The sequence below is a fragment of the Felis catus genome, chromosome C1 (genome assembly GCF_018350175.1).
Source record: "Felis catus isolate Fca126 chromosome C1, F.catus_Fca126_mat1.0, whole genome shotgun sequence".
In the NCBI taxonomy this organism is placed as follows: domain Eukaryota; kingdom Metazoa; phylum Chordata; class Mammalia; order Carnivora; family Felidae; genus Felis; species Felis catus.
The window spans coordinates 105,516,745-105,531,793 of NC_058375.1; the positions used below are offsets into that span (position 1 = coordinate 105,516,745).

The 15,049-nt window shown below is 38.6% G+C and overlaps 1 protein-coding gene across 4 annotated transcripts in view; it reads right to left on the reverse strand.

Annotated features, from left to right (window-relative positions):
* The window catches only part of ARNT (aryl hydrocarbon receptor nuclear translocator), a 78,906-nt gene extending 63,912 nt beyond the window's left edge, over positions 1 to 14,994 (reverse strand). For 3 of the 4 annotated variants that reach the window (XM_023259127.2, XM_045033475.1, XR_006583024.1), the window contains exon 1: positions 14,807 to 14,993. In XM_023259127.2, coding sequence (XP_023114895.2) covers positions 14,807 to 14,831 — 25 coding nt within the window. In that variant the 5' untranslated portion in view covers positions 14,832 to 14,993. Of the gene's footprint in view, positions 1 to 14,806 lie in introns of all 4 variants that reach the window. The other variant, XM_023259128.2, reaches the window with a different exon arrangement.
* Between the last annotated feature and the right edge of the window lie 55 nt (positions 14,995 to 15,049).

A 15,049-nucleotide genomic window follows, 5' to 3' on the forward strand; every position in this document is an offset into this window, starting at 1 on the left:
AGGAAATCAGAACTGATAAAAAAGCATTAGAAGCTGAATAGACAAGGGGTGCCTGGGTGGCTCAATTAAGTATCCAACTCTTAATTTCAGCTCAGGTCATGATCTCAAGGTTGTGAGATCAAGCCCCTCCCTCTTCCTCTGCCCCTCTCCCACTTTCTCTCTTAATAAAAGAAAAAAGTTGAATACATAATATGAACATTTGTTCATAAAGAAATACTGGAACAATAATTCATCATATTCTTAATGTCTAAAATATGAGTCACTTTGGGGGCCACCTGCAGCTGGTTAAGCATCCGGCTCTTGATTTCAGCTCAGGTCATGATCTCACAGTTCGTGAGTTCAAGTCCCACATCAGGCTCTATGCTGACAGTGCAGAGCCTGCTTGGGATTCTCTGTCTCCTTCTCTCTCTTCCCCTCCTCCAGTCGTGCTATCTCAAAATAAATACATAAACTTTAAGCAAAATAAAATATGAATTACTTTGGATATGTTTTTAATTTTTTCTTTATTATTCCTAAAATCTACCTCCAAACTATATTTACAATAAACTGCACCTAACCTAAAAACACAAAACCTCTTTTATGCATGTCTTTTATTGTAAGTCCAGGCATTTATAACTGCCCTTAATACTGGATAAAGAATGTACTTAAATACAACTAAAATGATGACGCATCATTGCAAACTACAGTAATCAAAACAGTATGGTACTGGCACAAAGATATACATACCAGTGGATTAGAGAGTCTAAAAATAAACCATTATATGTATAGTTAAATGATTTAACAAGGGTTCCAAGACAATTCAATATTTTTTTTTTTAACAAATGGCACAGGAAAAACTGTATATCCACATACAAAAGTACCCTTACTTACATCACATATACGAATCAGCTCAAAATAGATCAAACACCTAAATGTAAGAACTAAAGCTAGTAAACTCTTAGAAGAAAGCACAGGAGGAAAGTATCATGACAATGAATTTTGTAACTTCTTGAAGACAATTTGCAAGATGAAAAAAGTTCTGGAGGTGGATGGTGGTGATGGCTGTACAACAATGTGAATATACTAAGGGCACTGAACTGTACACATAAAAATGGTTAAAGTAGCAAATTTTATGTTATGTGTATTTTGCCACAATAAAAAAAAAACTATAATATATAAGAAAAAATTTTTTCCAGAAAAATTTTGAAGTGGCTCTGTATCACTGAAATGGAAGGTTATCTACCATATATGATTATAGAAAAAATAAGCTACAGAAAAAAACATATAAAATGTTCTTTTTTAAAATTTATATGTATAACAAAAGCCTGGAAGAACTTATTTAATATTAACTGCATGCCTACTATATGCCAGGCACTGTTGCAGATCCCAGATATAAAGCAATAAATAGAACAAAGATCCCAATACTTATGAACTTTATATGCTAATGGGAGAGAGAAATCAACAAGAGAAATAATTAAAATGTAAACCGGATGACAATATGAAAGTGACATTTTATAGGAAAAAATAAATAACGAATTTCATATGGTTCAAACTAATAATTTGTTATACAGTGATAAATAGGGAGAAAAATAAACTATAGGAAGTCAAATCAGAAGTATATAAAGGTCAGGACACCTGGGTTGCTCAGTCAGTTAAGCAGCCGACTTCACCTCAAGTCATGATCTTGCAGGTTGTGAGTTTGAGCCCCGTCCAACTACACCTGAAGTCATGATCTTGCAGTTCATGAGTTTGAGCCCTGCATAGGGCTCTGTGCTGACAGCTGGGAGCCTGGAGCCTGCTTCAGCTTCTGTGTCTCCCTCTCACTCCCCCTCCCCTGCTCGCACTCCTTGTGTGTGTGTGTGTGTCTCACAAATAAACATGAAAAAATATATATTTAAAAAAAAAAACTATATAAGGTTGAAGGATAGGAGGACAACAATTTTATTTTTTTATTTTTATTTTTTTAACGTTTATATATTTTTGAGACAGAGAGAGACAGAGCATGAACGGGGGAGGGGAAGAGAGAGAGGGAGACACAGAATCTGAAGCAGGCTCCGGGCTCTGAGCCATCAGCCCAGAGCCCGAAGCGGGGCTCGAACTCACAGACTGCGAGATCGTGACCTGAGCTGAAGTCAGACGCTCAACCGACTGAGCCACCCAGGCGCTCCAGGACAGCAATTTTAGATAGTGAGGAAAGACATCATTGAAAAGGTAATAGGAAATAGGAGATAAGAAAAGGAGATAAAGGAATTAACCATGCAGGTATCTGGAGAAAATGCATTCCAGACAGAGTGCAAAGACACAGGGTGAGAACATGCCTGTTAAGTTCTAGAAATAGTATGGATGATATCATGGCTAGAATGAAGTGAGCAAAGGTTACACAATAAACTAATAGTGGTTATCTCTGAGATGGTATTTAGAGACTTCTACATTTAATTTTCTGTATATCCATATTATTTTGTCTTTTACATTAAGCATATATTACTTTTATAACTGGGAAATACATGATCCCAAGTTTTTATTTATTTATTTTAATTTTAATTTTTTTTTTAACGTTTATTTATTTTTGAGATAGAGAGAGACAGAGCATGAACGGGGGAGGGGAGAGAGAGGGAGACACAGAATCGGAAGCAGGCTCCAGGCTCGGAGCCATCAGCCCAGAGCCCGATGCGGGGCTCAAACTCACGGACCGCGAGATCGTGACCTGAGCTGAAGTCAGACGCTTAACCGACTGCGCCACCCAGGCGCCCCGATCCCAAGTTTTTAAAAAAGAAAATGAATGTGTGTGCGTGTGTGTGTGTGTGTGTGTGTGTGTGTGTGTGTGGCATGCATTGAAAATCTGAGAGAACACAGCTCAAACTTTACAATTAGATAAACCTGGATTCCAATCCTAGGGTTACCACTTACCACATGTATGAACATAAGCAAATTACTTAATCTTTCTGAGTTTATCTGTAACATGCAACTAATAATAATACCTACCTTTGGGGAAGATTATATTAGATACTGCAAGTGAAAAGTACTTAGCATAGCATCTGACACAGTGTAAGTAGTACTTAAATAGTAGCTTTATAAATATATATCAAACACCAAAATGTTAACTGATTTTGCTATTAACTTTTTCATTACAAAAGTAATATATTAAAATACGGATATATAGGGTGCCTGGGTGGCTCAGTCAGTTAAGCATCTGGCTCTTTATCTCAGTTCAGGTCTTGATCTCAGGGTCTTGAGTTCAAGCTCTACACTGGGCTCCACATTGGGCGTGGAGCCTACTTAGAAAAAAATATATATATATACTGCACACACACACACACAATATTATAGATATACAGAAAATGCTATACATATCCAGAAAACCAAATGTGAAAGTCTCTAAAAATATTCAACAATACAGAAGCAAACAATCAAAAGTAAAATCCTTGGAGCACCTGGCTGGCTTAGAGCATGCAACTCTTGATCTCAGGGTCATGAGTGCAAGCCCCACACTGGGCATGGAGACAACTTAAAAAAAAAAAAAAAGATTAAATAAAATAAAAGTAAAATCCTCTACACACGTACTCCAATCCCACCTCCCCCCTATGGTATTAATATTTTGAAACCTTCCAAATTTTTTTCTATATATCATATATTATAGCTTGGGTAATTTTTACATAAGACAGGGAGAGATCATATTATATTTATTCTGAATCTTGTTTTTTCCATGGAATAATATACTGGAAGGTGTGTCATGTCAATAAATACAGGTAGCACACTCTTTTTAATAGTTATATGGTACTTCACAGTACAAATGTATATATTTATGACATTCAAACTATCACTATCATAAATGTTTCAATAAATATAACTGTGTATCTTTATGCGTGGTAACAGTATTTCTACACTAACAAATTTCTGCAAATGACTCCCTGGATGTAAGGGAGCATATTTAAAACTTTGCACATTACCCTCCAAGAAAGCTACACCAATGAAGAGCCTCACCAACAATATCAAATTATCCATGTGTCCACCAGCCCTGGGTTCTGGCAATCCTTCAAATTTTTACTGATTTTCTAGGTATAAAATGATTATCATTGTTGGTTTAATGTTCATTTATCTGTTATTAGTAAGACTGAGTATATTTTTATACTATTGCTAATACTTTTTCTATTTCATCCTATAAAATTTAAATAGTGATTACATGTAACGTCCCTAAGAAAAAGCAAAATCTTCCCATAAAAAAATAAAGCTCACTTCTAGTAATACATTTATATAGAATCCATGAGTTAGAGGAATTTAGAGAAAGAAAAGATGATTCTGAAATGGTTTAAATTAAGATGCGGCACAGTCTGTAGCACAGAGAAGGTGCTCAGTAACAGGAAAAAGTAAAGGAAACAGGGAAGCCAGCCAGCAGTTTCAAAAAGGTAAAGTGAATGTGGGCCTCAGAAAAAGTAAAGGAGAGGAAAAAGGCATTCCACATAGACAAAGGACATAAGCAAATCCTAAAGGGAGGTATGAAAATAGTTGTGAAGAACTGTCAGACCTATACAGAGCACAGAGTCTGTATTTGGGAAAAAAAAATAAGATCTCAAGTGTTAATTGTGAGAAGGCCTTGAATGACAAGATAAAATCTTAGATTTGATTTAACAAAGACAAAATATATCTTTAAGTGAGAGTGACAAAAATAAAATGTAAATTAAAGATTAATCTGACATATTTAAAGTTTGAAGTAATAGAAGCAGGGAAATGAATGAGACTAACCAAAATGAGGTGATAAAGGCATAGTATGACAGTGGGATAAAAAGTAAAAGAACCTCTATAATTTTAAGCTATATAACTTCTGAATAAAAATAAGGGGGTAGGGGTGTCTGGGTGGCTCAGTAGGTTAAGTGTCCAACTTCGGCTTAGGTCATGATCTCACAGTTTTGTGAGTTCGAGCCCCATGTCGGGCTCTGTGCTGACAGCTCAGAGCCTGGAGCCTGCTTCAGATTCTGTGTCTCCCTCTCTCTGTGTCCCTCCCCGGCTCACACTCCATCTCTCTCAAAAAAATGAATAAACATTAAAAAAAAAAAAATAGTGAGGTAAGTGTATACATCTACTTTTTTTCTCTTCCACTAAACATTTATATAAAGAAGAAAAACAATTTTATACAAGACATAAAATCCATGGATAGAAAAAATAGAAGAAAAGAGCAACAAATTTTTGGAAACTGGAACTTTTGCCTTGATAGATCCACAAGAACTAAATCCTAGGGCACCTGGGTGGCTCATTCGGTTAAGCATCCAACTTCAGCTCTGGTTGATGGCCCGTATCCAGTTCTCTGCTGTCGGCAGAGAGCCCACTTTGGATCCTCTGTCCCCCCTTCTCTCTGCTTCTCCCCCTCTGGCACACTCGCACATGCACACTCTCTCTTTCAAAAAAAAAAAAACAAGAAAAGAAAAGAAAAAAGAACTGAATCCTAAGCCAACAAAGGGAGAAGCAGAAAACTACCTCAATATATGTTAGAATCCCCCAAAGTCTCAGGAACTGGTGACTCCAGGTATAGTAGTGGGAGGTGTGTATGAATGAAAGCTAAAGTAAGAAGGATTGGTTCCGGGTGCCTGGGTGGCTCAGTTAAGCATCTGACTTCAGCTCAGGTCATGATCTCATGGCTTATGGGTTCAGGCCCTGTGTCGGGCTCTGTGCAGCTCGGAGCCTAGAGCCTGCTTTGGATTCTGTGTCTCCTTCTCCCTTCCCTGCTTGTGCTCGCGTGCACTCTCTCTCTCTCTCTCAAAAATAAACATACATTTAAAAAAATTAAAAAAAAAAAAAAGGATTGCTTCAACATCTGCTTAAGCAGCAGGTGGATTTCCAGGTCCTCACCCTGTTCCTTCTAGCAGGGAAACTGCCCAATATATGGAAACAAACGAAAATGAAAATACAACAATCCAAACGCTTTGGGATGCAGCAAAGGCAGTCCTGAGAGGAAAATATATTGCAATCCAGGCCTATCTCAAGAAACAAGAAAAATTCCAAATACAAAATCTAACAGCACACCTAAAGGAAATAGAAGCAGAGCAGCAAAGACACCCCAAGTGCCCCCTTCCTTTCATTTCTAATTGTGGTATAGCTTACACAGAGCAAAGTGCAAAAATATTCATTACACAACTCAATTAATTTTTATATATGTATATACCCATGTGACCACAACCCAGATAATACAGAATACCATCACTCCAGACAGCTTTCTTTCTTTTAGTTTTTTTTTAAAGTTTATTTATTTGTTTTTGAGAGAGAGAAAGAAAGAAAGAGAGAGAGAGAGAGAGAGAGAGAGAGAGAGAGAGAATCCGCAGCAGGCTCCAGGCTCTCAGCTGTGAGCACAGAGCCCGATGTGGGACTGCAACTCACAAACCACGAAATCATGACCTGAGCCGAAGTTGGATGCTTAACCCACTGAACCACCCAGGCGCCCCCAGACAGCGTTCTTGTGCACTGTCCTTACCCCCTCCATCATAAAAACAACTACTCTTCTGACCTATGTTTATTATGGGTTAATTTTGCTATCTTTATCTTCAAATCATCAGAATCATATGGAATATATCTGGTTTCTTTCACACAGTATTGCATCTATGAGAGTTATCCATATTTTGCAAAATAGTAGTTTATTGCTGTGTAATACTGTTATGCAACTGTGTCATAATTTATTTCATACATTCTATTGTAACTGGACCTTTGGATTGTTTCCGGTTTCATACTATTATGAATGAAGTTTTTATGAACATTCTTATATATGTCTTTGGGGAACACAAATATGTACTCATTTTTGTTGGGTATACACAGAATTTAAATTTCTGGGACATATGGCAAACATATGCTTCATTTAGTGGATACTTCCAAACTATTTTCCAGAGTGACCATACCCATTTACACTCCTATCAGCAGTGTATTGGATTCCGGTTGCTCATCAGTCCTTCTAATTTTAGCCATTCTGGTGTGCACTGATGGTTGATGATGTATCTCATCATGGTTCATCTTTTTAAAATAAGTTTATTTATTTATTTTGAGAGAGAGAGAAAGATTGAGCAGGGAAGGGGCAGAGACAGAGTAGGACAGAGGATCCAAAGCAGACTGTGTGCTGACAGCAGAGAGCCAGATACAGGGCTCGAACCCACAAATTGTGAGATCATGACCTGAGCCGAAGTCAGACTCTTAACCAACAGTCCCCAGGTGTCCTGGTTTATCTTTCCCTAATGATGTTTATCTTTAACTAATGATGTTGAACACCTTTTCATAAACTTATTGACTACCTGATAAAAAAAAAAAAAAAAGAAAGAAAGAAAGAAAGAAAGAAAGAAAGAAAGAAAGAAAGAAAGAAAGAAAGAAAAGAAAGAAACTGCCCTAATTCCACCCTGTCAAAAGACTGATTTGTTCTCTGGAGAGTATAAATCATTTTGATCTATTTGCCCTAGTCGGGGGAAACCAGGCAAAGCTGGAAGTGAGAGTACCATACTGAAAACAGGGAAACTAACAGCAGTGTATGCAAAATGGGTGCTTCACTCTTCCCTTGCTGTACTGCCTCTTCCCTGTATTCCATGTTTCCTCTTGGTTTACTCCTACTGGTGAAGAGTATCCTCTACTAAGCTCTTGAGAAACAGTGTAAGGGAGAGCTTAGATATATGAAAACATCTTTCTTATATTTCACTAACTGATAGTTTGCCTAGGTATGCAATTCTACGTTGGAAATTATTCCCCTAAGAATTCTGAAGGCATTGCTCCATTGTCTTCTACTGTCGGGTGTGACTACTGAGAAGCAAGACCAATCTGATTCCAGATTCTTCTGAACTGACCAATTTTTTTTTCTCTGTAGCTTGTAGGATACTCTTTGTATCTGATGCTGAAATCTCATGATATTGTGCCTTGATGTGGGCGTGTTTTCATTCACTAGTCTGTCCCCTTCAATTTGAAAACTCATGTCTTCTACTGCTGGAACATTCTTTTAAACAAAAACAACAAAGCTTGGTTAAAAGAGATGAAAATGGTTGTTACTGGGGAGAAGGAACTGAGAGAGGGAGTAGAGGACTGTTTTTGTAAGAAATCACGTAAAACTAAGTCTTTAAATATATGCATGAATAATTTTGATTAAAATAACAAACATATATTTAAATGTTTAAATATATGTATTTTAATTCATTTTTTTAAATTTTAATATTTCTTCATTTTTGAGAAACAGGGAGAGACAGAGCACAAGTTGGCGAGGGGCAGAGAGACAGAGAGAGAGAGAGACACCCACACAGAATCCAAAGCAGGCTCCAAGCTCCCAGCTGTCAGCACAGAGCCCAACACAGGACTCGAACTCATGAACCGCAAGGTCACAACCTGACCTGAAGTCAGATGCTTAACCGACTGAGCCACCCAGGCGCCCCAATTTTATTTCATTTTTTTAATGTTTATTTATTTTATTATTTATTTTGAGAGAGAGCATGAGCAGGGGAGGGGCAGAGAGAGGGGGAGAGAGAGAATCTCAAGCAGGCTCTGCACTGTCAGCACAGAGCCTGATGTGGGCTCAAACTCACAAACCGTGAGATCATGACGTGAGCCAAAATCAAGAGTCCGCTGCTTAACCAACTGAGCCACCCAGGTACCCCTAAATAAATATTTTAAATATATTTACATGATTAAAACATTTCATATGTTTAAATATACGTATGTTTTATGGAGGATAAAAAAAGATGACGTGATAACCAATCAGATAAATACATGAAAGAACCTAAAACACCTCTAGTTGCTTAACCTGGGGAACTGGAAAAACTGTGACAGTCGTGAAAGATACAGAAAAGTCAGGAAGGGCAACACATTTGAAGGAAATGCTTGTGAGTATATACATAAATAGCGTATTAAATATTATTCAAATAGAGACAGCTCTTAGATGAAAACATAGAAAAGAAGTTTATGTGAGAGAACAGGAATAAAAATTTTTGAGAATTTTTTTTAAGTATCTTTAATATAGGGGTGCCTAGGTGGCTCAGTCAGTTAAGCCTCCAACTTCGGCTCAGGTCACGATCTTGCAGTTCACAAGTTCCAGCCCCTCATCGGGCTCTGTGCTGACAGCTTAGAGCCTGGAGCCTGCTTCGGATTCTGTGTCTCTCTGTCTCTCAAAAATGAATAAATGTTAAAAAAATATTTTTTTTAAATGTTGACAATGTAGACGAATTGCCAACAATCAAATTGTCTCTACCCCCTACTAGTTATGAGACTTCAGACAAACCACTTATTCACTCTGTGCCTTAGTTTCCTCATTTGTAAAACAATAATACATACCTCATAAGACTGTTGCAAAAATTAAATAATACATACATATATATGAAGATTAAATGAAATAATACATTTAGAATAACTGGCATATATTAATAAATGCTATTATAAATTAATTCATGATGTTAATGACTTTATTAGTACTACCCTTTCAGAGATATTTTCATGTTAACAGTGCATAAAGATATGAACCCCAACATTCATTTATTCAACCAATACTCACTGAACGTCCTAGGCACCACTGGGAGCAGTGGAGAGTATGGTGAAAAAGGAAGGTAAACATCCTGTTCTCATGGAACTTAAATTCTAATTAACTGTAAGTCATAAACTTTGTCCATTCAACTATAGTGAAAATGTAGAGGGGAAAATGCAAAATGAAAAAACGATGAAGAGGGGCACCTGGATGGCTCAGTCGCCAGAACATACAACTGTTGATCTCAGGGTTGTCAGTTTGAGCCCCACAATGGGTGTAGAGATTATTTAAAAAAAAGAAAAAAAGAAAAAGAAAGAAAGAAATGATGAAGAGATGTAAATTTAGAGAATTAATTTGGAAAGTGAGAGACATTTCTAACATACAGAATAGCCAACAAAACAAAAAGTGCAACCTGGCCTATAGTAGGAACTTAATAAATGTTTAATCATTCCTAAAAATAGATGGCTCTACAAGCAAGGCCTATCACTGGGTGTGCATGATGGACCCACCAGATACAATCCAGCGAGCTCAAGCCTTGGATTTCAGAAAGGTCTTAAATGTATTTTTTTACTGGGGCGCCTGGGTGGCTCAGTGGTTGAGCATCCAATTCTTGATTTCAGCTCAGGTCATGATCTCACAGTTCGGTTCATGGAATGGAGGCACCTGTTGGGCTGTGTGCTGACAGCTTAGAGCCTGCTTGGGATTCTCTCTACACCACCCCCTCCCAACCCTCCCACATGTGCGTTTGCACACACATACATGCTTTCTCTCCCTTTCTCTCTCTCAAAACTTAAAAAAAAAAAACAAAAACCAGAAGTTTTTTAAAAAAATGTATTCTTTTTCTGTTCCATCTAAATGAAATCTGCTATACCACCATAGATAGAAATGTTACCCTTGCACCCCTACATAAGATTGTACCACTAAGGAATTAACCTTTAAAATAAATACTGTGAGTGAACAGCTTGAAGGAAAAAAAAAAGGATGGCTCCGAAAACAGTTTCCACTATCAAGGATTCAAATTTTACTAGTTTTGGAATGAAATACCCACAATATGTCATGACCTGAGTAAAATCAAGGGGAAAAAAAGGGTCTGTTTCCTTGACTATTACAATTTAGTTTCTGAAGATCACCACTTGGCGCTATGAAAATCCCTACTGGGGGCACCTGGGTGGCGCAGTCGGTTGAGCGTCTGACTTCAGCTCAGGTCACGATCTTGCGGTCTGTGAGTTCGAGCCCTGCGTCGGGCTCTGGGCTGATGGCTCGGAGCCTGGAGCCTGCTTCCGATTCTGTGTCTCCCTCTCTCTCTGCCCCTCCCCTGTTCGTGCTCTGTCTCTCTCTATCTCAAAAATAAATAAACGTTAAAAAAAAAATTAAAAAAAAAAATCCTTACTGTTATTGCCTTAAGAAAGTCATCAACAGCAGAGAACCACAAAAAACTTTTCATAAAACATCCATAAACAACATATTGTTCTCATCTGTTAGTGGATTGAGTAGAGGGGTAGGGCTGGAATGCAAAAACTAAGATTAGAGACCACTATTTTATAACAATAAGAAAACTAGAGTTCCAATAATGCAGTGGTATCTACTTCTTAATTTCTAAGAAAACAGAAGATTCCAGTTGATGCCACAAATCTAAATCATAGATCTGCACAGATCTAATATGCGGATGAAGGTTCTTTTTAAAAAATGTTAATTGTATTTCAAATGCTGAATTAGTAGATTATATTTAATATACTTTTCATGGGCATGCAAGCTGGTGCAGCCACTCTGGAAAACAGTATAGAGGTTCCTCAAAAAACTAAAAATAGAACTACCCTATGACCCAGCAATTGCACTATTCGGTATTTATCCAAGGGATATAGGTGTGCAGTTTCTAAGGGACACACGCACCCCCCATGTTCATAGCAGCACTATCAACAATAGCCAAAGTATGGAAAGAGCCCAAATGTCCATTGATGGATGAATGGATAAAGAACATGTGGTGTGTGTGATACACACACACACACACACACACACACACACACACACACACAATGGAGTATTACTCAGCAACCAAAAAGAATGAAATCTTGCCATCTGCAACTACGTGGATGGAACTAGAGGGTATTATGCTAAGTGAAATTAGTCAGAGAAAGACAAATTTCATATGACTTCACTCATATCAGGACTTTAAGAGACAAAACAGATGAACATAAGGGAAGGGAAACAAAAATAATATAAAAACAGGGAGGGGGACAAAACAGAAGAGACTCATAAATATGGAGAACAAACTGAGGATTACTGGAGGGGGTGTGGGAGGGGAAATGGGCTAAATGGGTAAGGGGTACTAAGGAATCTACTCCTGAAATTGTTGTACTATATGCTAATTTGGATGTAAATTTAAAAATAAATAAATAAGTGGTAAAAAAAAAGAATAAACAACACTTTTGTAAAAAAGAAAATAATATACTTTCCAAAAAGTTTTTGCAATAAAGTATCTTGACACCTTGACTTTATACCACATAAATTCCTTTTTTCCCCTATCTGAAAAAAGTAAAAGTAATGGGTAAGAATTTTGTTAATTAATGTTTTCAAAACTATAATTTAAATAGTTGAAAAGAAAAATTCTTCCTAAATGTCAGCCTCACAAACCCAAAGAGTGTTCCTTCCTTTACCTTCCGCTACATTCTCCATCCACAATAAGTGGTACCTAATAGCACAAGAGGAGGTGTCTACTAACGAGAATACCAGAATCAAGGGAAGAAATTCCTACACTCCTACACTTTCATTCACATCTCTGGTGTGAATACTGAATTAGAAGTCAAATACCTGCTCTTTCCCCAACCAGCACCTTAGCCAATGCGTTACGAATCATGCATGCAATTTAAAAAGTGTTCCTCAAAATTGTCAGTGTTCCACAGACAAAAAACAGCCAGCCTACCTTCATTAACTACCTACCCACCCACTTCTACTTGCCAATGGTAAGTAGAATTAGTGAACAATAACAGAATATGGGGAATTATCAATTCATGCAAAGAAAAAGGCATTATCGCATTAGACCTATTACTTTAACATAACTCGTAAGAGAGTAGAGTATAAACCACATCTTACTCTACTTGTGATCCAGCACCATGTTAAGACATAGTGAAAATGCAAAGGAACCAGGTTCCCTGCAAGATACGGAATGGCCACCAACAGTCCCTAAATCATACTCTACATACAATTGACACGATCTTCACGCATTATTAACACTGCAGATGAACTTAAATGAACCTTAGAAAAGTTAAATAATGATCACAAACATCTTTTGCAGACATATGTGAAGATGGAATTAGCAAGAATTGGAGGGAATCTTAACAAAAAGCAGAAAGATAAAACAGAAAAAAAAATCAAAGAAATAGGTATAATGTCTCTAGTCCCTAAAATGGCTCTGAGGAAAGATTTGACCATGCAATAAAAAATTCCGACCTGAAAACCATTTACTTTCTTTTCACTGAGCACAGTACATTTCCACCATTGTCCCTCCACTCAGTCCACATATCCCAAAACACAGCAGGCTATAAAAGTCCACAATGCATCTATGACCGCTTCCTTTTGAAATAAAGGGGCAAAAGAAGAAAGGAAGGAAGAAAATACATTTTCTAATTTAATTATCAGGTGTGGAATGTATCAATAACTTGGAAGAGATGTGAGAATGTTTCAACATCAAAAAGGAAATCCACAAATACAGAAACAGGCTGTCAAAGGATATTAAACAAAACTAAATGTTTCATCAGCAAGGATTCTGCACAAATAAATACTATTTTCTGCTTCAGATTTAAGCTGATATCGATCAGCTAATGAAATGTGGTCAAAAGACTGTCATTCTGGTCACTGTTGTTTAAAAAAACAAAATAAAGCAGCCCCACCCACACTGCTGGAAAAAAGCTTCTGACATATGCACTAAACTTGTTTACCAAGGCCACCTCTTAATAAGAGAAATGCTTTGCAACTTGACTAGGGTTATGTAACTATTTTGCAATGTGTTATCAGTTTAAAATCATGTTTATTTACTCCCTAGTTTTAACACATAGGTTATTCTTCTATAAGGTCAGGTGGCCGTAATAATAGCATCTTTCCAATTTTATTCCATCATTCAGAACTTCCCACAATAGAACTTTAGCCATTAATTTTATCTACTTTTCCTCTAAATTTTTTAAAAGATTATATGATATTGACATGTGACAAATTAACTTCTTTAAATAGCTCTGTTCCCAAAAACATGGTAGTAAAGGTAATAAATTTGATAGTGACAACTTTTATAGCAAAACCTGGGTACCACAAAATACTGCAGTTCACAGACATGGAAAAAATCCAATTTCAGTTTCAAGGTGGGAACACCAGTGAACCCCTTCCCCTGCTGTATTTTCAAGCAATTCACCACCAACTTCTGGCTTCTTTCTTAAGGATTTTTTTTAAGGATTTTATTTTGCAAGAGAATCGCCAAAGTCTGCAAGGTAAAGTAGGATCCCTAAAATGAAATACTTCCCAGGGATAAATAACTGCAATATAGTGGAAAGAGGACTAGGAATTTAGAGACCTCATCTGCACTACACCCCACTCCATCACTTAGACATGATTGGCTAGATTTTTGTTGTTGTTGTTAATGTTCAAGCTCCCCCTTTAGAAGAGATGTTCACTGAAAAATGACAAGGAACTGAACTTTTCTTAAAGAATGGGGACTGCCTCGGTCTACACCAAACAAGATTTAAACCTGGGGTTCTTGCTGTAGGGCAAGATCTGCCCTGAACAACCATTACTCAAACTTCAGTCCTCAGCAGCTAAAGATACTAGAGGCACTAAATACGTGAATGCCAGTTTCGGGGGGGGGGGGGGGGGGGGTACAGCCTAGAGAAACAGAGTATCCAAAGATTTTTTATTCTAAATGTGAATGTTTAAACGTTTGGAAGTTTAACACTTCAGCTAAACAGCAAGGCGGTTCAGTGTTTCTAAACCCGAATTACTTTTAAGGTAAAACGAGCCATTCTGCCCACAGTCATTCTGTATCAAGCCGTTCCGCGGGCAGAGTTGAAAGACGACCACATCGCACACCAGCACGCAGCCAGCAGAGGGGAGGCAGGCCAAGCCCAGCGCGGGGAGCCGCTCCAGCAGCACTCGCCCCACGCAAGTCCCACCCGCACGCTCCCTTCCCTCCACCCCGGGTCTCCCCAGTTCCCTAGGTCGGCCCCTCCCCCCGTTCCTCCCCTCCCCCACAACCCCCTCGCTGTCCCCGCGTGTCCTAGCTCCCTCAGCCCCAACTACGGCCCCTCAGCCCAGGGTCTCCTCAGCTGCCAACCTCTTCAGCCCCTCTTCCTTTGGAGGCGCCCCAGCCCTCCTTCTACTCACCGGGGTTAGCAGCAGTCGCCGCCATGGCCGCAGATGCCACTGCCGTCGCACCACCCCCCCTCCCAGTGGGAGGAGCCGCCGCCACCGAACTGGGGGAAGGGGGAGGGGAGAGCCACTCCCCAAACGCGGTACCCTACAGCCGCCACCGCTACCGCGGAATCTAAGATGGCGGCTGCGGCAACCCCCCCCCCCCCCTTCGGCCCCAGCCCCAGCGGGGCACAGACCCCACCCACAGAGTGGGTG